Raw genomic sequence first — 24,858 nt, 5'->3', positions numbered from 1 at the left:
CGAGATCGGTATGCCTGTTGCGCTTCGCGGACCTGGGCGCGTCGCGTCTGTGCCAGGGTGAGACCAAGTTATTATCTTTAGTTGCAAAAAGGGGCCTCACAGATTTGGCATCTTCCGCTGATTTTCGGGGTCGCCCAAGAGAGCTTTTTTTTTACTTGGACTGTGGGCATTGCAGTCCAATTTGAGGAGATGGAGGTTGACCAGTCGACCTCGGGAGATGTCAGATCCCTTTCCACATGTTGGAATGCCAAGCCTGCATCCGCACTTCCGAGAGTAAAAGTACTTGACCTGATGTTTTGAACTTCATTCTTATTTTACATAGGGATTCTTGATGATTTTATATATGTGCATATATATATAGCTCCTTAGTGTCTTCCATATTTTTTTTTAACTATCAAATGGGACATGATTTAGAAGTAGGGACATGTGTTGATATACATCTACGTATACTCATGTCAATGCCACTTACGGAGTAGTAAAGAACACATATAACACTGTCTCACCTATTCTATTGCCTAACCCTAAGAATATCCCAGGAATATCCCAACTTGGGAAGATAATCGTGTCAGCTTACGGAGTACACGTACACCGCCACAGTCACCACGTTCCCATCGTGGCTGGGTGTACGGAGTAGCGGGGCGCTTCATTGAATTTAAAACAGTCACACCCCGCTCTGCAGGCACCCCCGTTTCTGACCTTTTCTGACTTTCTTTTTATTCAACGTTCTTTGCTGTGTTTTGTCTACAAATTATTCTGGACCTTCAGGATGTCCAAGCAGGATGATCTGGCCTATGGTGGTTACTACCAGGGCGCGGAACGTGGGTCCGGAGACGGATCCCGCGGTCTAGGCGATACCTTCAAGAAGCTCCGCGACACCTACAAGAGCCACGGATCCTCACAAGGCCAGGCGAACCAGACATACAACCCAAGTGGTTATCAAGGCGTAGGCTTTACCATCTCTAAGCCTCTACATCCACTAACCGGTTCGCTACAGCAGAGTTACCCAACCCAGACCGAACCGCAATACAGCCAAAACACAAGTGGACAGCAGCAAAACCCTAACTATCACGGAAAACCTCAAAAGGAAGACAAACTGTCCGGTTTATTGGGAAAACTGCAAGGTACTGTGACCGAAATTGGGTCCGAATTTGCCCAGAAGATCGGTACCACCATCGATCCACAGGCGTATGCCGAGTATGGCCCCAGCAAGCCCAACACAGAGCATCGATTTGGTAGCTTCGCTCCTCCCCGGGAACATAACGATGCCAAGTGGTATGTGGATGGATGTAGCTATTTCTGGGCTGTGTCGCGAGCTCTGGAAAATGCCCGAGAGTCAGTTTGGATTCTGGACTGTAAGTTTCAACCTTCCCCGGATTTTCATTGCATGCGGCTAACTTGATGTAGGGTGGTTATCTCCCGAACTTTATTTGAGAAGGCCACCAGCGAAGAATGAACAGTACCGATTGGATCGCATGCTGCAAGCTGCAGCCCAGCGGGGCGTGCGCGTCAATGTCATTGTTTATAAGGAGGTTACGCAAGCGCTCACTCGTATGTCTATGATCCTTATACACTGAAAGGAAACTCAATTAACAGTCCCTACAGTGTCTTCCTCTCACACCAAACATGCCCTAGAAAATTTGCACCCCAACATCGCTGTCTTCCGTCACCCTGACCATCTGCCTGATCGCCAAGAGCTAGCAGCTTCAATCACGTCGACCTTCCAGAACATGTCACTTGACTCGGCAAGTTTGAGTAAGATGTCAAAGGATACACTGAAGGGACTGTACGGAATGAACGATGATGTCATTCTGTATTGGGCTCATCACGAGAAGCTTTGTTTGATCGACGGTCGGGTTGCATTCATGGGTGGTTTGGACATGTGCTTCGGTCGCTGGGATACAAACCAACACGAGCTATCGGATCTACACCCTTCGGATGTGAGCCAAACCGTTTTCCCTGGCCAGGACTACAACAATTCTCGCGTCCTTGATTTCCAAGATGTCGTTCACTGGGAGAATAATCAGCTGGATAGAAAGACCATGTCTCGGATGGGATGGTCTGATATATCCGTGAGCCTGCACGGTGCAGCCGTGGAAGATTTGCGGCGTCACTTTGTGGAGCGATGGAACTTCATCTATGATTCGAAATACAAGGTTCGCAGTGATTCTAGATACGCGAGACTGGCACTCCATGGAAGGCCCACTTCCTCAACTGGCCCCTCGACTAGCCAACAGCAGACTGGTTCTCCACAGCCCAACCTGTACCCGTCGGGACAGGCAAGTCCACAGGGTCAGCCACCTGCGCCATCCTGGCAGCAGAAGCCTAGTGGAGTCACATCGCCTACCTATCCCCCGCCACCAGGTCAGACATCGAGTCCGTCGCAGCCACAGTCGCAGTCCCAGCCTCAGCATCAACAATCTGCCGGAGCATATCAGCCTTACAACAGTGCTAGCGATTCAAATTATCCGCCACCGCCGGCTCATCCCTCCTCAAACCAGCAACAATATCAACATCAGAACACGTCTGCCTCGTACCAACCTGGGAATGCTTCAACCTATCCCCCACCGCCAAGCCAAAGTCCTCTAGGCTCTCAATCTCAGTCAGCTCAGTCCCCGAGTCACGATACAAGCCAGTATAGCTACACTGGAAGCTCATTCCCTCCTCCCCCACCTGGACCCCCTCCAGCGCAGTCCACTGCCAACACCTCGTACCAGCCATATCAACAGGCCCAGCAACAGGAGCAGAAACCATATTTCCCACCCCCGCCAGGCCAGGAAACATCCCACTCCAATACACGTGGGATTAATGACTACCAGCATGAAGGTGATCGTGAGCGAGGTTCTTTGGCGCCCCGTCGCTTCCGAGAGGACCTGACGCAATATGGCAACACCCTTCGTGGTCAGCTCGCGGGACAAATCCACCAATACCAGGATCGACTGACCACATATGGCCGTCCTTCCTCCTCGCAAGGCCGAGGGAATATGTCATGCCAGATTGTACGCAGCTGTGCGAAATGGAGCAACGGCAGCCCACTTGAGCATTCGATTGCCGACGCATATTGCGCCATCATCCGAAACAGTGAGCACTTTGTCTACATCGAAAACCAGTTCTTTATCACTGCGACCGGTGATTCGCAGCGTCCAGTGAAAAACCAGATTGGTGCTGCAATTGTGGAGAGGATTTTACGTGCTGCCCGTGCTGGTCAGAAATATAAGATCATCGTGGTTATTCCATCCGTCCCCTGCTTTGCCGGTGATTTGCGAGATGATGAGACTCTCGGAACACGCGCCATTATGGAGTTCCAGTACAACTCCATCAACCGCGGAGGTCACAGTATCATGGAGATGATTGCCAAGGAAGGCTTTAATCCCATGGAGTACATCCGTTTCTACAACCTTCGCAATTACGATCGGATTAATAACGGTAGTATGATGGCTGCAGCTGAACAGCAGAGTGGTGTCAACTACGAGGATGCACGCAGACAGTACGATTTGAACACTGCAGGCCCTGGTGGGTACGCTCCGAGCACTACTCGTAGTGCCTTTGATACATCCGCACCATTCCAGAAATACCAGCAGGCTGCACACCAGGTACAGGGCGGTCATGCTTCCTCGAACCGGTGGGACAGTGTCAGCGAGTGTTACATGCTCGGCGGAGAGGATATTCGCAAAGTGCCATGGGATGGACATCCCGATGCTGAGATTCATGCGTTTGTGAGCGAAGAACTTTACGTTCACTCCAAGGTTTGTTCCCTCCCAAATTCAATGATGATCCAATCCTCTAACCAAAATATTAGGTGATGATCGCCGACGATCGTGTGGTTGTTTGCGGATCTGCAAACCTGAACGACCGTTCCCAACTGGGTGACCATGACTCTGAGATCGCAGTCATTATCGAGGATTTCACACCTGTGGCATCCAGCATGAATGGCAAGCCATGGACTGCTAGTCGTTTTGCTTCATCTCTCCGCCGCCAGTTGTTCCGGAAGCACCTTGGTCTTTTGCCACCGCAGGACTATCAACGACCGGATGCAAACTTCGAGCCCGTTGGGGTTCCCAACCAATTCGACTTTGACTGCCCTGAGAGCAAGGTTGTTGCTGACCCGCTTTCGGACACTGCCCAGAGTCTTTGGAACTCGCGGGCGCGCACAAACAGCGAAGTCTTCCGGAAAGTATTCCACGCCGTTCCGGACGACTCAGTCCGCAACTGGGCTGAGTACAAGGAGTTCTATGAGTATTATTTCCACAAGACCGAGAAGAGGGCCGGTGAAGGCATGGAAGCATCGGCACGTCCGGCGCGGTTCCAATGGGGCCACGTTGTAAGCGATGACTTTGCGCCTGGCGCAGAGGGGGCGAGACAAGTCAAAGAGCTTCTAAGTCAAGTTAAGGGTACTCTGGTTGAGATGCCTTTGATGTTCTTGATCGAGGAAGATATCGCCAAGGAGGGATTGACTCTGAATGACTTGACCGAGCCACTCTACACCTAAGGGAGAGATTTCATTTGCCGAGTTGGGACTGTTATCATTGATCATCTCGTTTATTTTTCAATTCCAGCATTTCTATTAGCTAAATTGTTGTACCTAAGCGAAGTCTAACCTCTTTGTTTCGGAAGCGATGCTATTCGTGGAGCATTACTCTCTTTCATGTCCCCGAGGGAGAATGACACTGATACTCGACACTGTGCAATTAAACCTATGATCTAAAAATTGTCCGATGCCAAGCCTGGGGTGATATTGTTCTTGAAGAACAATACTAAGAGGAATGTGATTGTAGCGATTGGTCAATCTGCGTGTCCTTTGTTCGCAACGCCACCCCCATTGGACGAAATCAAACACATACTCCGAAATATTCTTTTACAGTTCAAAACCCCTGCTTAATATTGTTCTTACCCTCATGCAGGACTTATAAATGTGCTAACTACACCTGCCTGGAACAGGGGCCCCTCGGCCATCTCTGTGGCGTTCCTTCATGAAAGACAACCCGGGCCTAGCCACAAATGCCTCGGAGGATATGTGATGCGGTCAATATCAACCTCCCTCCATCAATGCACTGACTGCATATCAAAACAAAGAGAAAATGCCAGAGGCAACAACTGCTACATTCATAAACCCGAGAACAATATCAAACGGCTCCGCAATGGACCTCCACCGCAATCCCAATCCCAATCCCATACATTTTGGATTGGGTCTACGCCTTCGTCAATGCCCAATGCATTTAAGCCAGCAAGTCAATGTGACATTTGCATTGACATCCATTCCCCAGGTGTAATATTGATTATATTGATAGTCCGAAGAATAGTCCCTCCCCGAATATAAATACCAGCCTGTATACCCGGTTTCGTTCATTTTCTCCACCACCCGCTCACACTTCGATCATTCAAAACAATCTTTCAATCTTCGAAATCCTCGAAATGTCTCGTGCTCAGGTCCAGAAGCAATGTGAGTACCTTGCCTACAAAGCATATACACTGCTTCCTCATATCTCTTATACATCTATATACTAACATGTCATCTCTAATAGCCCCCGGCGGTGGCTGTGTCGTCATGAAGTCTCCCGGTGGTGGCTGTGTCGTCATGAAGTCCCCCATTCCCAACGGCTGCGTCGTCACCCGTACCCCCGGAGCCGGCTGCGACATCATGAAGCGGTCTCCCGGCGGTGGCTGTGTCGTCATGAACCGTAAGTACTAACTGTTCTACGAATAACCGACTGATATACTAACATGTCTTCGTACGTAGCCGCTGACTTCTAAACGCCCTCCATGAGCGTGCCCAATTCCAACATTCCATCAACCACCATGGCTTGACCTGTCTCGTTGGTCGCCATGGTTGACATTGAAACGCATTAATTTGATAATCTTCACCGCGGACTCTTAAGAACACTTTTCAACTCTTCAACCAAAAATATCAATCCCTCGAAACATGACCTCTCAGCTTTAATTTTTGCTTTTGTGAAGACTCGTTATGAGTCTGTCTGTCCAGTTCATTCTTTCTTCGACGAGGGCAGCTCATTTCTTTCGACAGTCTTGCATCATCTTCTCGGCTGTCGACTGTGATTGGTTTCTGCTCTTTCGAACCCTTCGTGGACGATCCGGGTGACAACAGTTTCTTTTAGAAAGGGACTTGTTTTCTGTTCCTTCAGCTACATTGGGGAGATTTCCACCCCATACTTCAAAATCGGTTGATTATGTCTCTCTTTTTCAATGCGGTGCGGATTCCTCTGGTTTCTTGTTTTGGTGGGTGGTTTGGGCGGATAGGGCTTTATTTTTAGTTAGAATCGGTCATGGTAGCTGATAGGAATGGATCATTGCCTTAAAGAATCATTTCTCCTTGTATATGGCTTGTAGGTTAGCTGTATCAGAAGGGAAAAGTCTTTTGTGAGCCACCTTCCTGTTTTAGAGTGTGTCCTTATGTCGAAATAAGATATAGTTACGCCTACATGCCCTAAATTAGGCACTTTCAGTGCGAATATACACAAAATGATGCAAACGTTCATTCGTAGAAACATATTTACTAAACTTCTGTACAAGTAACCTGGATCTGTATTTATTTCCAGATATCAATCTTCTTCCGAATCTCAGACACCTTGGCCTCTTCAGCCTCAGAGTATTCAGCCAGATCCGCCTCATCGGAACCAAATGCATCACTAGCTGCCTCCTCGATTTGGTCTAGTGTAAGACCGATAAGCCCCACAGACCGTGCATTGCCTATCTGGCACATCTCCTCTCCAACCGCAGCTTCGATAACACCCTCGCCTCCTTTAGCGATGAGATCGCCTTCAAAGCTCCGGAATACTTGCCTGAGAGGGTCCAAGACATGGCCGCGGAAGAACTTAAAGGTCTTTTCGAGATGAAGCCGTTCGCGTAGCGATGGCGAAGAAAGCAGCAAGTAGTACAAATTCAATGCGGAATGAAGCGGTGGACCTTGAGTCTGGGTCAGACGAGACCAACTAGCAACGAGATCGGATGCTGAGCTGGCGGCAGTAGCCGGTTTGAAAAGAGCCGGGAAAAGAGCCCAGAAGTAAAGCGGATCTTGGAATATATTTTCGGAAGATTTAGTGGGGCTGGGGAGCAGTTCTTCCTTCAGCCATGCAATGGCGCTATCCCGCGCCGAGGCAAGATGGTCATCTTCCAAGATCTTGTGTATAAGTTTAAACCGCGTCTCAGGCGATGGGTGGCTCTGGACAATGGCGGCTGGAATCTGGCGAACGATGCCGTGGCTTTGGCGTGCTGTGCATGCAGTCAAAATGACAACGAAATCCTTGAACTCGGCATCGCTTGACGGGGCTTCGATGGGGGTTGCAAAGAGTAGACGGCCAAAGCCAACAGGGAGTCGAGAAGCACGTGTGGTTGACCAAAAGCCACTTCGTCGAGACTGGTTTGGCCGCCGACAAAGTTGTTAAATATCAGAGCCAGCTCAGGGAAAACGGATACCCGACGGGGCGGCTGCCCAGAGCCAAAGAGGGTTGTGCCTGCAGCCCGAGCCGCTAGTAGTAGGAGTGAGCCATGACGTTCTAGCGGAATCTGATTGGGGCTTGTTGGTGGGTCATCGAAGTCAAGTTGAGCAGTTTGATCTGTCGGGGATCCGGATATGATCGACAGGAGTTCCTCGTTATCAATTCCAACGTCTCGTGATAAAGCCTTCGCGAAAGAAAAGTTAGACCAAACGCTCTCAAATATTGACATAGTCCCATCCATAATTTGGTGTCACTTACCATAAGCTTCCCCATGATCATATCGCGCTCCTTGAGCTCCTTGGTCGATCCATATGCCTCGGTCTGCGATTGGGCGATCGGTAGGCGCAGATCAGGATGCAGATGTTCTTGCATCCGAATAGTCCACGACATTCCTGGATCCATAGGACTGGAGAAACTCAAAAGATATGACTTTAGCAGTTCAAGCAAGCCGAATTGGATGAATTTCCGAACAAGGAGGGTCTCGTTATCGGCAGAAGGAGAGGGCGAAGATACCTCCGCCTCGGGGTCTGGGGCTGAAGCAGCAGCAACTCTCAGCACGCTAGATTCACTGGCAGCTCTGGGAGGTGGTGCGGGCCGCTTGGAGGGAGACACTTCGCGGAAGAACTCAAGGAAGGCCAGGGTGGTCTCGTTGGTCGCCATTGTGGTATATGCTTCTAGAGCAGCTTGGAGGGAGGTTGCGATGAAACGACTTGGCGCTTTCGTCTGGATCCGTGTGTGAAGTACCGAGAGCATTCCGAGAAGGCAATTGAATTGCAGGATGTGCAGGGGCAGTCCCTGATCAGCCCTCTCGTCCTCGTCCTCATCCTCCGGCTGCAGTTGCATGAGAGACTCAGAGACGCGCAAAATCACTTCTCTGGGATTGCCTAGCCGAGCCACATCCTGTAGGCATTCTGTAGATGCAGGTAGCATAGGTAGGAGCAGCTTAACCAGGTCCCAGCCGATGTTTGTCGTGAGCTTCTCATCTTGCAGGAGAGTGTGCAAAAGCGGTAGACGTTCAGGAGTAAGCTGATATTCTAACAAAGTAAGATAGGTTAGGTAGTCCGTGGCCGGAGGCAATGCTTGAATGAGAGGGTCCTCCATGGTGTGGTTGTTGACTATTTGATCTCGCAGGCGCGGGGAAGATGAAACATGGCGATGACGTCAGCGGCAGAATCCCGAAGAAACACCCGTGGACGGGCCGATCACATCTCCGAAGTATACGCCTTCAGGGATAATTGACCTATCAATATGAAATATGAACACTTAACTCTTACGGTAGTTGTTTATTCGTCCAATTCGGTAACAATGTTGCGGCCGTGCATAGCTTTCTGTCAGATTTGTTACTACCTAGAACCCCGCGTGACTATGGGTACCCTAACCCATTTCGGGGCTTTCTCGGAGGCTAGTATGACTAGTGACTTCAGTGTCTTCATGGCGGGAAGATTGGCCTTTGCATGATGCATACAAGATTTCATGATGTGATTGTGTATTGTTTCCTTAGTCGGCCGTCCTCGGCCTGATGTCGACACCTGGAGACATAGTTAACCTCGGAAGGATAAAAAAAAAGTTACTAATTATGGCCGCCAACTATGCCGAATCCAATTTTCGATCTTCTTGTTTAGTCTAGCTCGTATTTACACTTTTTAAAAGGTTATACATAGGAAGATCTCTTTCTCGGAATCTGCTTTTTTTCGACGCCTTCGTATACACCTAAAAAATAGTGTCTAAAAACGGCATCTAAAAGAGTATGCGTATATCCCCATCATCCCCCCCCTTCCCAATCGACGGGTTTTCATTTCCCATGACCGTGTTGGACATTACATCCGGCCACGGTGAGATTTACGTCCTCTAGTACTTTACTTTTCTATGAACAAGGATTCCCTCAGTATCAACAATCCGGGCACAGGCGACAGTAGCCACTTCTCTGGCCACTCACCTAGCTCCACCAGCTCCCTCGAAGCAGTCGTCAAGGTTACCTATCTAGATATCATGATCCACATGCTTTTCCCCCATGCACCTTTGAAAGCTGGACGCTAAATGGGGACGTTCTGGGAGATTTTCTCTCCGAGGCCAGCTCCGATTTAAAACGTCATTTCTTCATTTCCCTAGAGATCACCCATTACTCAAGGCCGAAGCTACTAAGTGTTTCTCCGCAGCTGCTGAGATCTTCAGTTTGGCATTGCGGGTCTGCGTCTGAGCGATGCAGTACATCAGTTCGCGCCAGTTGACTGGTTCCGAGACCCAGCAAAATATGATCACCGCAAACGGTACTATGGTATATTACCTGAACCCCTGATACAAATTCACCGGACAACCAAGAGTGAGATCGACATACAGACAAAACGTATCGGGCCTATTCTCCACGAGCTCGAAGGCATCACCCTAGACACGGGCAGTATCCACATGAGCAGATAAAATGATCTCGAGACATAGGGTCAGCATCTCAAAGCAGAGTTCATCTTGCAACTGGATAGTTGGAACGATGATGATCCTACTCTCTATTCCAGGTTTCCTCTTTCGCCTGAGTCGTGGAGTTAGATACTCTATTGGTCTCTAAAAGCAAGCTATATCATGTCTTGTATATATCGCGAGGCCTAGTAAAACCATAATACTGTTGAAAGAGAATGTGTTTTTATTTGTACGTTGATCTGAGAGGGTATTTGACTACGGGCATATTTCTAGATAGATGCCTTCTGGTATACCTGAGATTATTGAATACCCTCTCTAATACCAGGTTTATCATTCATTGAATTGGGATCTTGATTATCGATCCCGTAAAATTGTGACGTAAAAGCCCCTTGTAGATATTGTGAATAAATTGGAGAGATCGATCGCGCTTATAGATAAGACAAGAACCACATGGGCAACAAGGTTTAGGCGCAATGCTGTTCAAGGTTGATAAGCTCAGTCGGAGATAATCCGCGCCAATCATTTGTGACAGATGTTGGGGTAGGGCCTACACCACCTTCCAATCTCGGAACCCTTTACCGTACGTTAACCATGCCAAGCCCCTAACACCAGGTACGGTGGGTTTGGGCCCTTGGCACGGCTACACGGTAAAACGTTCGGATTCTCCGCTGTCGGCCAAATCCCCGTGGGCAGAGCATGAACAAAACTTCGTCACAGGATATTTCTTAGGCAAGTCATTCTTGACCACTAAGACCAAGGATATATGGCTCTTCTGTAGAATAGAAATGATTATCACACTTATATCTCAATTCGGGACTTCAAATTTGGTGAAAGGTCAGGTTAATATACATGAAATCATCTATCATACTATATCTCTAAACGCTAATGACTAGAAATTGCTATATAGCTACCAACTATTGCCGATATCTGGAATTGCTCTCAAGGTGCAAACTCGAACAATGTCGCGAGCTGCTTAGAGCTGTATCCTGCATAAAGAGCAAGTTGCAGCATGATACGAGCCTTCTGGGGGTTCAAGTCCTGTCCACCGTACATATTTCCAGTGCCATCTGTCTGGACAAAGCCCCCCATCGTTCGGCTGGAAACCACGACTTGAGTATCGTATTCCTCAGCCAAGGTCTCAAGCTCATTTCTTCCCGCAGATGTCCAGCCTCCAGCACCCATACCAGCCAAGACCAAACCCTTTGCTCCACTCTCGACTGCGGAGCGAGCCAGCTTGGGGTTCAGCGCTTGATGTCCGAATAGGATGTCCACTTCAGGCAATTCAGTTGCCCCGGAGACGTTGAAGTACTCACGGCCAATAGCCAAGACGGGATGATAGTAGAACAGCGGCTTTGTATCCAGGAAGAAGCCCAGGTATCCCTGTTCGGTTGCTTTGAAGGTGTCTAGGGAATTTGAATGCGTCTTCGTCATGTAGAAGGCGCTTCCAATACGGTCGTTCAGCACAACCATGGTACCACGCCCACGTGCCTCGGGGCTTCCCGCAAGGGTGACAGCTTCCAGTAGGTTCATGGGTCCATCAGCGCTGATAGCTGTTGCCGGGCGCATAGCACCAACCACGACGACGGGCTTGTCGGTCTTGATGGTCAGGTCAAGGAAGAACGCCGATTCCTCCAAGGTATCTGTTCCATGGGTGACAACGGCGCCCTGGCAGTATGGGTCGTCCAGGGCCTCTTGGATCATCGATGTCAAGTTCAGGAGAATTTCCGGGGTGATGGCCCCCGAATCAACATTAGCGACCTGGACACCTTTAACATTTGAGATGTTCCAGAGCTCGGGCACGGCTTCGATCAGGATGTCGACGCCGAGTGCACCGGCGGTGTATCCCGTAGTCGCAGTGTTTGAGGAAGCAGATCCGGCAATGGTGCCTCCAGTAGCGAAAATAGTGATGTTTGGAAGGCTGCTGTTGAAAGGCGTGTCGCGCGCAGTCAGGTGATGAGGGAGAATAGGCAATGTTGGAGCAGCTGCACTACATCCTAAGTAGGACAGGAAAAGGGTCCAGGTGCTTAAATAAGTACGCATCTTGGGAGACATGTGCAAGGTAAGAGGTAAGATGTATGATGAGTGCTGCTCTCTCAAAGGATTTTGCGAGATTCACCGGACCCTTCTTATACTTCACTCAACTGCATATTCATTTATAGCCAAGGCTTGGCAAGTGCTTGGCGATTTTAACTTTGCGATAAGAAACAGAACCAGCCCTGGAGTTTTAGTCGGAGATTCTGCTGCTTATCTTAATTTATTACTCCCGAGGTCGAGTCCCCACAGATACGCTTTAGGGCCATAGGAAGAGCCGGGTCCCGGTTATGCGCGATAATTCTCTTGCAGACATGGTTACTTCTCCAGATGCAGGGGGGTTTACAGGCTAACATGGAGGCAGATCCCTTTGTTTAAAATAGGAAGTTACTAGGTGCTTTCCCGCTTGTTGTAACCTGATATCTCGTGTTGGAGCTCATCGATTTAGGCATCACTATAGAGAAACAACGCATTCAGTAGGCGACTCGCCGTTCCGAAGTAAGTGAGCCGCAGTCTCCGAAATAAATAATAAAGGCGAGAAATTACAATTTTATTTTACTTAATTGAGATATTTCAAGCTCCTAGATAGCAACGCAATTTTCGATCCGACAACAATCTAGCCATTAAATTTCCTTGAAATCGATATACAGTATTTAGAAGCCTTATCAGTAATAGCTATCGACAAAGAATAATATAGAAAATGGATGTGGTTGTTAATATATAAGGGCGTTATACATAGTTTACGACGGAGTATGTGTTTTGGAGATGACTCCAGGGCTTATCGAATACGTTACGTTATGCATCGATGTTTACCACCTGGGCAGGGCTATGCTACCCAGATAAGAACTGACGCCAAGGTCCACGGGTTCTCCGGAGAACCCCAAGTTACCCCAATAACCACTTGCGGAGATAAGAACCCCGACCGTTGCAGTCAGGGGATCGTAGGTTGGTTGAATCGGCCGTTACGGCACATGGCTCACCCGAAATTCTATCTTCGGGCGCAAGCAAGGGTGCCGGGTAGCGCATAGCCTTGGGGTTGATGGTGGGTCGCATCAGCCGCTGCGGCGCTATCGGTTTAAAGTGAGTGCACTGCCGTAGTGGCCGATGAAACCCATCCATGCACTAGCTAATTGGTAACATGCAGACAACGATGGTCAGGCGGGCTTAGGAGATCTACAATATATAAGATCTAATGCAGCCCTCATGCGACCTCTCTACCAATCTATTAACGCAGCGTGGTCATCCAACCTCTCCTAATCACTGCAATGGGGACAATTACCAGCTTATTACAATACCAATCACGGGGTCCCTCGATAGCATGGACATGAAGGCTCACCTTACGGGCCTGGTGATCCGGTCCAGTTACGATAAATATGTGGCCATTGATGCGGTTGAATTTCCTCTTATCGTTCAACTAACAAGGTGCTGGTGAAGTAGTTGCTATAGAACAACTGTAGTATAACCAGAAGCTAATTTGGGGGTTTTGGGGGTATTTTAACCGAAGAAGAGAATTCATATTACTATAACCGTTGCGTTGAAGTCCGACTTACATCGGGAGATGGTAAAGACGCATCACGCGATGGAAAAGATACATCGGGCGACACAAGAGACATTGCTGACGCAGCCGGAGATTCAGCATCGCGCTCTGACAATTCTGCAGGCTGCGGTATTCCCCTACCTGGCAACTCATATATCTCATGCCTACCAGAGTCTGCATGCAACTGGTAAATCTGAGTATCATTACCCGAGAGTTCCCCATGCATTATCGGGGGTATGACAAACACATTTCCGTCCGCCTGCTTAGAGCCAAATTCTGAGATACTTTGAGGCGCGGGCGACTGAAGAATGCTTCGTTCGGGTTCACTAGCAGCATCCTGCTTCTGGTGGCGAAAGAAGAAAAACGCAGCCAGGGCGATCAGTACAACGGCGGTCACTGCGCCGATTGCAATGCCAACTATGGCACCGGTGCTGAGAGAAGAACCGCCCGAAGAATCACCGGAGTCACTGGAAGAGGACGATGTTGGGGTAGATTGGCTGGTGTTGGTGGCTGAGCTCGCAAGAATAGTGACGATGTTCTCTTCCGCGCCCTCATTCCAGGTACACTGCGAGACGTTGAAAATCCGGCGTTCATAATCGGCCGAGAGATATCTAATGGACTAGTCAGCCAGTGTGTTCCAAATTCTTCTTCTGTGTATATATGGGTCTCACGCTTCTTGGAGGAATGTCCTGCCGAGTGTGTATTGTGACTCGTTGGTGGCACGCTTGAGGGGGAAGTAGTAACTCGAATTCTCGACCAATGGATACTCTGCTTGGAGGTTAAATGCATTATATGGAAGAGTGATGGTAGCCGTGTCACCGCCATCTAAAACATCAGATAGTCGGAAAGATACTTGTGCGTTTGTCTCGAGAAGTACAGACTGATGGGAGCTGTTGACGAGGTATAGACCAGTGGCATTGTCCAGGGTGAGACCGAAGGCAGACTCAAAGGCATCCACGGCGGTGTCTGGAAGCCAAATGTTGGGATCCGTGGAGTCGATGTATATGTTAATCGGTGAAGACAAGAGAGATTCTGTGTTCTCTCCGCTGTAGGTTATGGCTTGAAGGGCCACCACTAGGTCACGCGTGATATCGTCTGCCATTGTGAAAGTGACCGAATTATCAGTGAAGCGAGACGTGTCGTAGCCAGAGAAAATTAGTTGGCCATAGACCTTCTTCAGCCCTGTATCTATGAATTAACTTCTAGTTCGAGAATGAATATCTTGTTGGTCGGATTTGATGCTCACGGTATATCGCTCCAGCAGTGTAACTCCAACTCAGGCTGGGGATAACATTATTCTCTTTCAACGTTGTGATGTATGAAGGGGCAGAGAAATTCCCCAATGAGGTAAAGTTTAATGGCTGCGTGCTAATACCGAAGATCCCTCTAAGGTTGAGTGAGCAAGCTGCGGAAGTCATGCCAATTGATATGCCTTCTTACAAATAGAAGGGTTCCGCCGTACCAAAACCACCGACTGTCTGATTTTTGAGCGTATGTCCTCCAGATCCGTCGACAAGACCGATCCCAAGCGTATCCAAACCAAACAGAGCTGGCTGCACATATCCAAGGTTCGCTTCGAAGCCGGATTCTCCACCAGTGAGTTCGAAGGTCCCTAATTGATCCCACGTCGATGACCCATTCGGGGTGAACATAAGACCTCTCGAGACAGCGCAATCTGATGGCACATTTTTCATCACTGCCTCGGAACAGCCATATTGCGACAGGACGACCAGAGTTGCCGGGGCGGCTGTAGAGATGAGGACTCGAGCGTCCTGTTCTGGGCTGCCAACTCGAACACTGAAGCTACTCCATGGTCCATCATTACCCTCACTAGGAGCTACGTTAGTAAGTGACTTCTAATTAACGACTTACGGGGCGATACTAACAAATACTGGCTGGGTGGGATCACGAGGGCCGACGCTTGACATGCTGTAACAAAGTATATCACAAGCCCTACCATAGGTATAAAAGAGTACTGATCAAAGCCCATATTCAAGCTGTAGAGAGGACACCCCTCTGACAGACAGCCCCGAAAAAGGTCTTCCTGGGAGGTGGGCTTGACAGGAAGCGGGGCTGTCGAAGCCGTGCTAAAACTTTTGGTATAATAGTAGCGAAACTCCCTCTGTACGAGGTAAGACCTCGGAAATAGGGGCAAATAATTTAGCCCCCCAAGGACACCAATGAATAACAAGAGCCTCACACTACGGAGTAGCCAGTCCTGTTTAGTAGGTTTGACCGGCCCAATTTTCAGGGAAGGCTTAAACCAGGAAATAATAGCCCGCCCAATACGAAGTACGGCGGGGGCTATTTTTTATTTTTATTTTATTTTTGGGTATTCTTTTTATAAAGGCGCAAGAAATGATCATAATGAGACTATGGAGTGCACTTGTACGGAGTATTTCTTAGCGGTCCGAGGGTTTAGCCAAACATTCTCAAGAAATGCAGGGAAATGCAGATTTAATATACCGCTAACCTTTAGAGAGTTTAGAGGCTTCAGTCTAAAGTATTGGTCTAGGGGATTGAGGATGGAAGATTGTCAGATAGCGAATCTCTTACGGACTACGGAGTAAACAATGTACAATTAGTAAAGCAGAACTTTACACCAAAGGAATCATTCTACATCTGGTTCAAGTACTCCGTATTTTTGCTATCTTATTCCTTATTTGAACTGTTTAGAAAATAAATAGTCTTTCAATTCAATTCATAAAAAAGAAAGTAGAACGAGCCGACCCGAACATTCTAAGGTTCCCAACTAAATATCCGCATCTCCAACAATACCAGACCTGAGACGTTTTGCCGTTGAGGCTTTTGTAGCGTGTTTTTTTTTTCTCCTTCAATTTTTTTTTCAAACCTCGTGCTGCATATGTAGTCCGAGGTCTGTACACAGTAATTTCCTCCATATACTAGTTACGGTGTGAAAAGACGTGTATTTATTGAGAACTATCACATTGATGGTAATCTCATGTATCGGGGCTATGATACTTGGCAATCTAATCTCCACAAAACTCGCGAAAAGGGTCAATTATGGTAGAACTGTGGATAACAAGCGACGAGTGGGAGTGAGCTAAGTGCCCTGTCATCTCAGCCTCAACCCATAATTGGTCCATATCAGGGGTTATCCCCGAAGTCTCTGCATAGTAAGCGAACTTTGACAGACAAGGCACATTTTCGTGCCCATTTAGGTGGTGATTATTACCTAAATAGGAAATAGGATAGGTGACACCGCGTACCTACATATGTACTTTGTGCTCCGTACGGAGTGCTCCGTATCTCACTATATATTTTTCAGTATACAACCGGAAAACTGTAAAAAAGGAAAATGGAAAGGGAAAACCCACTAGTGCTGCACTTGTCAAGGGCTAAAGTGAGGCTAGCCACGACGGTGTATTCTCATTCTGGAGTCTTCTTTCAAGTCAATAATAGTAATGCCTTTCCTCGAGGCTCTGCACTCTGGTAATTTAATAAAATCCCCAGCGGCCGATCCAAAATATCCCATGTTTAGATCGTTTGTTTTTGTTCCAGTCACTCCTTAAGTCTGTTTATGCATTTTGTTCGCCATAATGTTACTTTTCATTTTGCTTGCCTTCTGGGCAACGGGCTCGTATGGTGAAGGTAGGGAGAAATCAATGTATCACCCGGTGCCAATGCACTGACAAATGCTCAGCTATTGGTATTCACCCTTTGAGAAGCTCGTCCACTCCTCTCATCAAAGGCTCAACCATCGCTACAAGGTCTAGTAGTGCTGTGCCGTCAACCATTACCACGGGGCCTGTCACAGAGAACCCAGTCCCCATTAACACATGCTCGTACTACAATGAAACCGAGTCGCGGACATTATGGAACGATCCCTGGTGCAGCATGTGAGCTTGAGTCGCTGTCAGCTTTGTATCTGTAATTCTGACTTGACTTAGGTACGCTGGAATGGTTGACTTGGTCTACTGGCCTACTGACAACAATTCATACCCATCAACTTTCTACGACGATAAACATGATTACACATAGTACGTGATTGAATCTAATTTTATGCAGCACATGCTAACGAAGAAAAGTTCGTCGCCGTCGGTTTACATGGTAGTAAGCACATTATATGGCTGGAATGATTGTGGCTTGTTGGGGCCTTCGACCAGCAGAGAGGTCTTTGCCTTTGACCTGACTGAGGTGTCCACACTTGTTCCATACACTGCCTTGACAGAAACGGCGCGACGAGCGACCAGACAGCTCTACCTCAGCGATTTGGGCGTAAAGTGCTCGACTGACTTCAATACGACGGCACTAGCGACTCAAACACACCCAATGAAAGCCGATGATACCCGCTGCAACCCCTTCCTCGTGGTTCCTGCCGCTGTCAAGCGATATGGATACCCATACTGGTTGCACTGCGGCGTCGCGAACAACAAGTTTGGTCTGTTTGACCCTCCATATGCCATACCTCCAACCGATGAGTTGATACCCACGACAACAACTGCTACTACCGACTCGGAAACTGAGAACACCACAGCTGCCACCTCTGCTTCCACCAAGGCAACGGCTCCCACTAATCCAGAGGCCACTGAGTCTGCTACTACGGCAGCCGAGGCTACTACCACAGCTGACCCAGTCAACACCAGCTTCAGTGATGTCGCCTCCAGTGATGCCAGCCCCAATGATTCCAACCCTCAGACAACGGACTCTGCTACTGCCAATCCAGAGAGCACAAGTACCAATGATCCCAGCAACTCAGCCAGTGGAGATGCTGTCATTATTAATCCAGGAAATACTGATACTGCTGCAACCAACCCCGGTGATTCCCAAACGTCCACAGGCGCTGAGGGCCAATTCGACCCGACCGATTACACGGGTGGTGTTTTGTCTACAACCTCTACACAAGTCGTCAGTCTGGGAACAGGCGGTCTTGAAGTCATCAACCCCGACACCGGAGTAACAATAACCTCTGCCTATGGAAACACAGTGCCTGCTACAACAGCCGTCTACAACGGACAAACATTGACTCTTGGAGGCTCGGCTGCGACGGTTACCAATGTTGTGGTCGTGATATCTCCTGGTCTAGCGGGCCCAACTGGCGTTACCGACGTTGCCAACACCGCAGGCTCGGGAGCCAATAGCGATGGCGCTGTGTCGACAACATCTACACAGGTAGTTAGTCTCGGAGCAGGGGGGCTTGTGATAGTGAATCCCGACACCGGAGTAACAATAACCTCTGCCTACAGTAACACGGTGCCTACTACCGCTGTCTACAGTGGACAAACTTTATCTCTCGGGGGCCCAGCTGTGACGGTTACCAATATCGTTGGTGTATCTCCTGATTACGCGAGCCAAACCGGTGCTTCCAACGTTGCAGACACTGTATCGACAACTACACAAGTAGTTAGTCTCGGAGCAGGAGGGCTTGTGATCGTGAATCCCGACACCGGAGTAACCATAACCTCTGCCTACGACAACGGGGTACCTACTACCGCTGTCTACAATGGGCAAACTTTGTCTCTTGGGGGCCCTGCTGTGACAGTTACCAATGTCGCCAGCGTATTTTATGACGCCGCAAGCCAAACCGGTGCTGCCAATGCTTCAGCCTCGGGTGCCAGTACCGACAGCGCTGCATCGACAACTACTGAACAGGTAGTCAGCCTCGGTGCAGGCGGTCTTGTGATCGTCAACCTCGACACTGGAATCACAATCACATCTGTTTACGGTACTACGGTACCTACTATAGCTGTCTATGACGGACAAACTTTAGTTCTCGGAGGCCCGGCTGTGACAATTATCAATGCTGCCGACAAACCTTCTAGTCCCGCGAATGTCAGCACATCCAGCACCATCACTGCTACCGCCACCACCGCTTCAAACTCAAATCATACCAATGTCAGCAGTGTATCTTCTAGTCACGCGGACACAACTAGCGCTACCCATACTACAAGCTCGGGCAACACGTCTATTGCAACTTCTACTACAGCACCGGTCTCCGCAGCGAACAAGATTTCCGGAGGCTTTGTTGGGCTGCTACTCACCCTGATGGCTTCCATCTGGGTGTAGATAATGCAACAATATGCGATAAATGAAGTGGGATGCAGCAGTTTGATTTAACATTTTAATTTTGGTTTTTTTCTTTTTACCCATCTCGACCATGTCAGTCTGGGACTTTCTTGTCATCCTCTTGCGTTTCCCCTTGCGATGATCGATCATTAAATTATTAATACCAAAAAATAGTCTCAAATGGGACACTTGAACACTATCTCCACAACATAAAAAGGGACTAGGGGCTTATTAGTTGCATTTGCTGTATGTACTAAATGATATCCAGCCTTGCTCGAGAGATTCTGGGGGTGACGAGCTAGTAGTGCCCATGGTATCCTTCCAGTGAATATTATACAATAACGTGGGAAAATTGCACGTTGAGTAAGAAGATAGGTTTTTAGGTAGCCGTGCCGTGAAAGCCAATGATATGGCGAGGGGATAGTATCAACAAATCAGCGTAGTTATATCAAAGAAGTGCTGTCTATCTATAGCGAGAACCTGGCCCAGGAGGGAAGAATAGTGCACGAAGTACGTTAAAAGCAAAATATAATACTCAGTAGATCAGGAGAGTGACACCTCTCTACATAAAGTATCATCTTGTGGAGTACAGATTTGTATATCCCGCAGTGGGATAATTGGCCATATACATAGTCAGACCTCATTAAAATCCGAAAATTCGCGGTGATAATCTACAGAGTCTTCTAAACACAGAGGTTTATAATATTGAGCCGCTCCGGCCTTGGCATTTTGGGTTATGGAACGGTACCAAAGGCCCCGCCCCGGGGCCGCCATGACGGTATACGTAAGCTCACTCTGGCACCGCCCAGGTAGTTATGTTTAAAACCGGCATGATTCTAACTAAAAGGGCGGAGTCCAGGGTCAAGCCAATAGAATCATGGTAATCACGTGAGCTGTATGCCAACCCCTTTGGAAAAGAAAGTTTATCAAATCAAGGGACACTAAGCCTAATTAGGTAGGCTCGTTGTTTACTATTCATTACGTAAGCAAATGTTTCAAAAATCAGGGACAGCCGTGGAAATTCATTGAGATTCAGCGGAGTAGTAAGTAACGAGGTAATCAAATATGAGTGTACTTTTTAGCCTTCCTCAGCCACTATAAAAGTGGCAAAGCCGTCGGTACTTGCCCTGGTGGGGTTCCACAGCCAGGGCGGAGTGGAAAAGCCCCAGCCGCGCGGCTGGCATTGCTGGGATTGCGTAGATCGGCCCAAAAATAACTTCGCGAATAATGTGACTGCCTGACTACTTCACCTTTCTTTCATCTCTTCCTTGTTCTTTGTTATATATACTCTTCATCGTTGAGGCTCCCTACAATACTTTTGACAAGTTCATGGATCCGCCCTTCAGGCCCCGAAACTAAAACAAAAACTCAATCCCCAGGCACCATGGCCTCCAACGAATACTATCACGCGAATATCCCACAACCCCCTAGCTACGACCAAGCTGTCCCCGGGAAGACAGATCAAACTCTAAACGCAGCTCCTGGAGTTGGCTACGCGAGCCACAGTTACAACCACGACGATCCCTCAGCCCCCTATCACAACCGAGAAAGTCAACAGTCATTTGCCTCGGACAATGCACATTACCAGACCGCCGGACGGGCAACGGAAGGCGACAACTACGCAGAAAACATCCCTTTGAAGACCAATACCCAGTATGCAAATAATCCAGATTGGATGCGCCAACAAACGCACTACCCTCCATCACCAGGGGGTCTCGAGGATAGCCGACAACGTGATCTCCGAAAGAAGAAGGGATTTTTCAGCAAGAAGATTGCTTGGGTGACATACATCTTGACATTAGCCCAGATTATCGTATTTATTATCGAACTGGTCAAGAATGGTGGGTTCTGTCCTTGCCTCGGTACTATTCCAACATTTCGGATCAACTAATGAAATCTTTTCCGCTTTAGCCCAGTTGACAGGGTCAGTTATCGAAACCAAGCCCTCCTTCAACCCGATGATCGGGCCGTCCCCGTACGTCCAAATCTACATGGGGGCACGCTACAATCCGTGCATGAAGAACGTTGAGGGGGTCCAGAATGCCAATCATACCCTTCTATGGCTCTGTCCAAATGCCACATCGACGACGGTGACCGGAACGGGGTGTTCATTGTCTGAAGTGTGCGGCTTTAGCGGTGTCCCCAACCCCCATGTTGGAGGATCTACGGATGATCAGCCGTCTCCCAACCAGTGGTACAGATTCATCATCCCCATCTTCATGCACGGAGGATTCATCCACATCGGGTTCAACCTGTTGGTTCAGCTGACCATGGGCGCGGACATGGAGCGCATGGTTGGCATGTGGCGCTACGCCTTGACCTACTTCGCCAGCGGTATCTTCGGGTTCGTTTTGGGTGGAAACTATGCGGCGCAGCTCGATCCCAGTGATGGCTGTTCAGGCGCCCTATTCGGTATCCTTGCACTTTACCTTCTTGACCTGCTCTACGACTGGCCCCAGCGCGAATCTCCATGGGTTGAACTTATCATCATGATCCTCGGAGTGGCTGTCTCCTTCGTTCTTGGTCTTCTCCCAGGATTGGACAACTTCTCCCACATTGGTGGGTTCATCATGGGTCTCGCCATTGGCCTGACTATCATGCGGTCGCCTAATGCTCTCCGTGAGCGGATCGGTCTGGCACGACAGCCATATGTTGCCATGAGCGGCGGAGCTGGCCAGGCTGGCCCCGAGCAAAAGACCACCTCCCTCATGGATTTCTTCAAGAGCAAACGAGCCCTCACCTCCAGCCCGGCAGAAACCCCCCGGTTCTACAAATGGCCTGCTCGGCTTCTTCAAGGGCCGCAAGCCTCTTTGGTGGCTGTGGTGGGTGGTCCGTGCCGGTGCCCTGGTTGCGGTCCTAGTCGGTTTCATTATGTTGATCGTCAATTTTTATAAATACCCCTCCTCGAACTGCTCCTGGTGCTACCGGTTGAGTTGCATGCCCGTCAATGGTTGGTGTAAGCAGAACAACCTGCCTTAACCCAGCTTTTAATTTGTTTTGACTTCTTTTGTTCGTCAACATTCAAGAACAGTTCTCATTTCAAGGCAGAGCTTCGATGTTCGACGAATCTATTAGCATTTATGACTGTAAATAGAGTTTATATTCACATCTATACCAATATGTATATAGAAAACTATGTAGGATCCTACAATTTGATTATCATCTGCTCTTGAAAGTGTTCGCCGGAAATAGAATACTATGTTGCAGTACATATTGTCATGACGATATACTACTTTCGTGTCCCCAGCTATTTATGTACGCACGTATCGTGGCTGGGGTTGTGGCGGAGCATGTCGAAATTACAAATACCGTCCTCGGCTTACCGTACCGTACCTCACCTGATAGGCTCGTTTCATCGCATATAGGTAACCCTCAATTCAATCCTGAGACTTGTCTTATAATTCCCAATGCTTTGTGTATAATGGGACCGATCCCGTCAAACTCCTTCATGCACAACCTTCTTTCCCCTGTGTCATAAACTCTCAGTCATGGCCACCTTGGCCTCGTCACCCCCAACCTCACCCTCGTGGCCCAAACGACGCCCTCGAGCCTGGGCCCTTCGCTGCGAACGATACTGTTGCGCAGCAGCAAGCTGCTTCCCACTCGCCTTTGTCTACGGAATCACCACATGGGCTGTATACGTTGCCGTCAGCATCGGTATCAGGCCCTCACGGAGTGACTGGATCGGTATGCAGGATAGCGCCTGGACTCGGACTCGAACGGGACTATGTATCTGGGTGTACTAACGTGTCGGCAGGTGTCCCAAGTTCCATCCTCGCATTTTCCCTCTATGCCATCCTCAACTTTTCATATACCGTTGCCGTTTTCACCGATCCTGGGTCGCCGCTCTCTACCTCTGGCGGAGGAGACAACCATGAGTACAGCGCCCTCCCTCCGTCCGAGCACCCGGAGTTCACATCATATACCGTCACCTCGACTGGTGAATCACGATACTGCAAAAAATGTCAGTGTCCGAAGCCAGACCGCGCGCACCACTGCTCAACGTGCAAACGATGTGTCCTGAAGATGGACCACCATTGTCCCTGGCTGGCAACCTGTGTTGGACTGCATAATTACAAGGCATTCCTGCTGTTTTTGATCTACACCTCGATATTCTGTTGGGTTGTTTTTGGCATTGCAGCGGTCTGGACCTGGACCGAGATTTTGAACGATACTCAGTACATGGATACAATCCTTCCGGTCAATGTAGTTCTGCTGGCTATTTTGGGTGGCATCATTGGACTGGTTCTGAGTGGATTCACAGCCTGGCATATCAGTCTGGCTATACGGGGCACCACTACCATTGAATGTTTGGAAAAGACACGGTATGTGTCGCCTCTGCGCAAAGCGCTAGACAGACAGCGAAATGAGCAGGCACCGAACAATAACTATTGGGGCGAGCCGGGCGAGGAAAGCATATCTACACGACTGCAAGGATATGGGAATCAGATTATCGATGCCCACGCCAATGCAATCCCGGGCGTCACTCGGGCTGAAGAGGGCGAAGAGCATATGTATTCTGTACCGCGCCCATCAGGGCCTCCGGATGGTTCCGGCAACGGCCTCACGCCAGCGCAGCAAGCACTGACTCGGTCATACGCCGAAATGGAGCGGCAGCGTGAATACTCACGGTACGAGGAGTACCAAAACGACGAAGACAACGAAAAAATGCCCAGCGCGTTTGATCACGGCTGGCGGCGTAACCTACTCCACCTCTTCGGGGAACGGCCGCTCCTATGGGCTGTGCCCATTTGCAATACCACAGGCGACGGCTGGCGCTGGGAGCCGAGCGCCAAATTCCTAGAAGCGCGTGAGCGTATGCGACAGCGTCGAGAACAGGAAACCAACGAGGAGCAGCAGTACTACCGCGAGTTGTACCAGCGCAATCTAGACAACAGTAATAGTTGGAGGGAAGGTGCTACACAGCCGCAACGTGTTCCAAACCGTGGTAGCACGCCTGAACGGCCTCCGACCTCCGTGTCAATGCAGACTCTTGCGCCCCGGTCGCCGCGGCCGAGGCCTGGCGATAGTGATTATGGGGATGACGTGGAAGGGAACGGGTTGTTGGATCCGGGCGCTGGCCGCCAGCAGGCCACACGTCATAACGCTGATGAATGGCGGGACTGGGATTAAAACTAAGTGATTGTCTGTAGCATTTCTATGTAGCATGTTGAAGGCGTTGTATGTGTATCGTTTGCGAAAGTTATGGTATCTATGAAGCGTATGCACAACAGCCTTGGTATGGATATACCATAAGACTTTTACGGTCATTAGAACATTATCCCTATTATACTGGTCTACTTCTATAAGATAGTATATAGTAAGTAGTATGTTATTCCAAGGTTGTATACATTGTCACTGCCCAATAACATCATCCCCGCAAAAACCGGGACAACTGTCATC

At 48.9% G+C, this 24,858-nt stretch overlaps 8 protein-coding genes across 8 annotated transcripts; 5 read left to right on the top strand and 3 right to left on the bottom strand.

The window, feature by feature from the left end:
- Positions 1-766: 766 nt before the first annotated feature.
- Positions 767-4,486, top strand: pld2 (putative phospholipase D (PLD); the record flags this gene model as incomplete). Its single annotated transcript, XM_056869489.1, has 5 exons — positions 767-943; positions 995-1,352; positions 1,405-1,548; positions 1,603-3,743; positions 3,797-4,486. 5 exons carry the CDS (start codon positions 767-769, stop codon positions 4,484-4,486), a joined length of 3,510 nt encoding a protein of 1,169 aa, XP_056734273.1.
- A 923-nt stretch (positions 4,487-5,409) lies between these two features.
- N7487_001740 (uncharacterized protein) lies at positions 5,410-5,748 on the top strand (the record flags this gene model as incomplete). Its single annotated transcript, XM_056869488.1, has 3 exons — positions 5,410-5,437; positions 5,520-5,675; positions 5,735-5,748. The coding sequence occupies 3 exons, from the start codon at positions 5,410-5,412 to the stop codon at positions 5,746-5,748; spliced, it is 198 nt and encodes a 65-aa protein (XP_056734272.1).
- A 793-nt stretch (positions 5,749-6,541) lies between these two features.
- On the bottom strand, positions 6,542-8,552 carry N7487_001739 (uncharacterized protein; the record flags this gene model as incomplete). The annotated part of the gene is made up of 3 exons (XM_056869487.1): positions 6,542-7,224; positions 7,263-7,635; positions 7,710-8,552. The coding sequence occupies 3 exons, from the start codon at positions 8,550-8,552 to the stop codon at positions 6,542-6,544; spliced, it is 1,899 nt and encodes a 632-aa protein (XP_056734271.1).
- A 2,247-nt stretch (positions 8,553-10,799) lies between these two features.
- On the bottom strand, positions 10,800-11,900 carry N7487_001738 (uncharacterized protein; the record flags this gene model as incomplete). Its single annotated transcript, XM_056869486.1, has 1 exon — positions 10,800-11,900. The coding sequence occupies one exon, from the start codon at positions 11,898-11,900 to the stop codon at positions 10,800-10,802; it is 1,101 nt and encodes a 366-aa protein (XP_056734270.1).
- A 1,401-nt stretch (positions 11,901-13,301) lies between these two features.
- Positions 13,302-15,356, bottom strand: N7487_001737 (Peptidase aspartic catalytic; the record flags this gene model as incomplete). The annotated part of the gene is made up of 6 exons (XM_056869485.1): positions 13,302-13,331; positions 13,442-14,039; positions 14,100-14,610; positions 14,675-14,814; positions 14,869-15,258; positions 15,301-15,356. 6 exons carry the CDS (start codon positions 15,354-15,356, stop codon positions 13,302-13,304), a joined length of 1,725 nt encoding a protein of 574 aa, XP_056734269.1.
- A 1,632-nt stretch (positions 15,357-16,988) lies between these two features.
- N7487_001736 (uncharacterized protein) lies at positions 16,989-19,455 on the top strand (the record flags this gene model as incomplete). Its single annotated transcript, XM_056869484.1, has 4 exons — positions 16,989-17,040; positions 17,093-17,288; positions 17,340-17,429; positions 17,478-19,455. The coding sequence occupies 4 exons, from the start codon at positions 16,989-16,991 to the stop codon at positions 19,453-19,455; spliced, it is 2,316 nt and encodes a 771-aa protein (XP_056734268.1).
- A 1,384-nt stretch (positions 19,456-20,839) lies between these two features.
- N7487_001735 (rhomboid family membrane protein) lies at positions 20,840-22,349 on the top strand (the record flags this gene model as incomplete). The annotated part of the gene is made up of 2 exons (XM_056869483.1): positions 20,840-21,296; positions 21,367-22,349. The coding sequence occupies 2 exons, from the start codon at positions 20,840-20,842 to the stop codon at positions 22,347-22,349; spliced, it is 1,440 nt and encodes a 479-aa protein (XP_056734267.1).
- A 594-nt stretch (positions 22,350-22,943) lies between these two features.
- N7487_001734 (DHHC family palmitoyltransferase) lies at positions 22,944-24,588 on the top strand (the record flags this gene model as incomplete). The annotated part of the gene is made up of 2 exons (XM_056869482.1): positions 22,944-23,142; positions 23,213-24,588. 2 exons carry the CDS (start codon positions 22,944-22,946, stop codon positions 24,586-24,588), a joined length of 1,575 nt encoding a protein of 524 aa, XP_056734266.1.
- Positions 24,589-24,858: the final 270 nt, after the last annotated feature.

Source organism: Penicillium crustosum (assembly GCF_028827405.1).
Source record: "Penicillium crustosum strain IBT 35664 chromosome Unknown utg000001l_segment0_segment0, whole genome shotgun sequence".
Lineage (NCBI taxonomy): Eukaryota > Fungi > Ascomycota > Eurotiomycetes > Eurotiales > Aspergillaceae > Penicillium > Penicillium crustosum.
The sequence above is the reverse complement of the archived record's forward strand: the minus strand, read 5'-3'. Positions and strand labels throughout refer to the sequence as shown.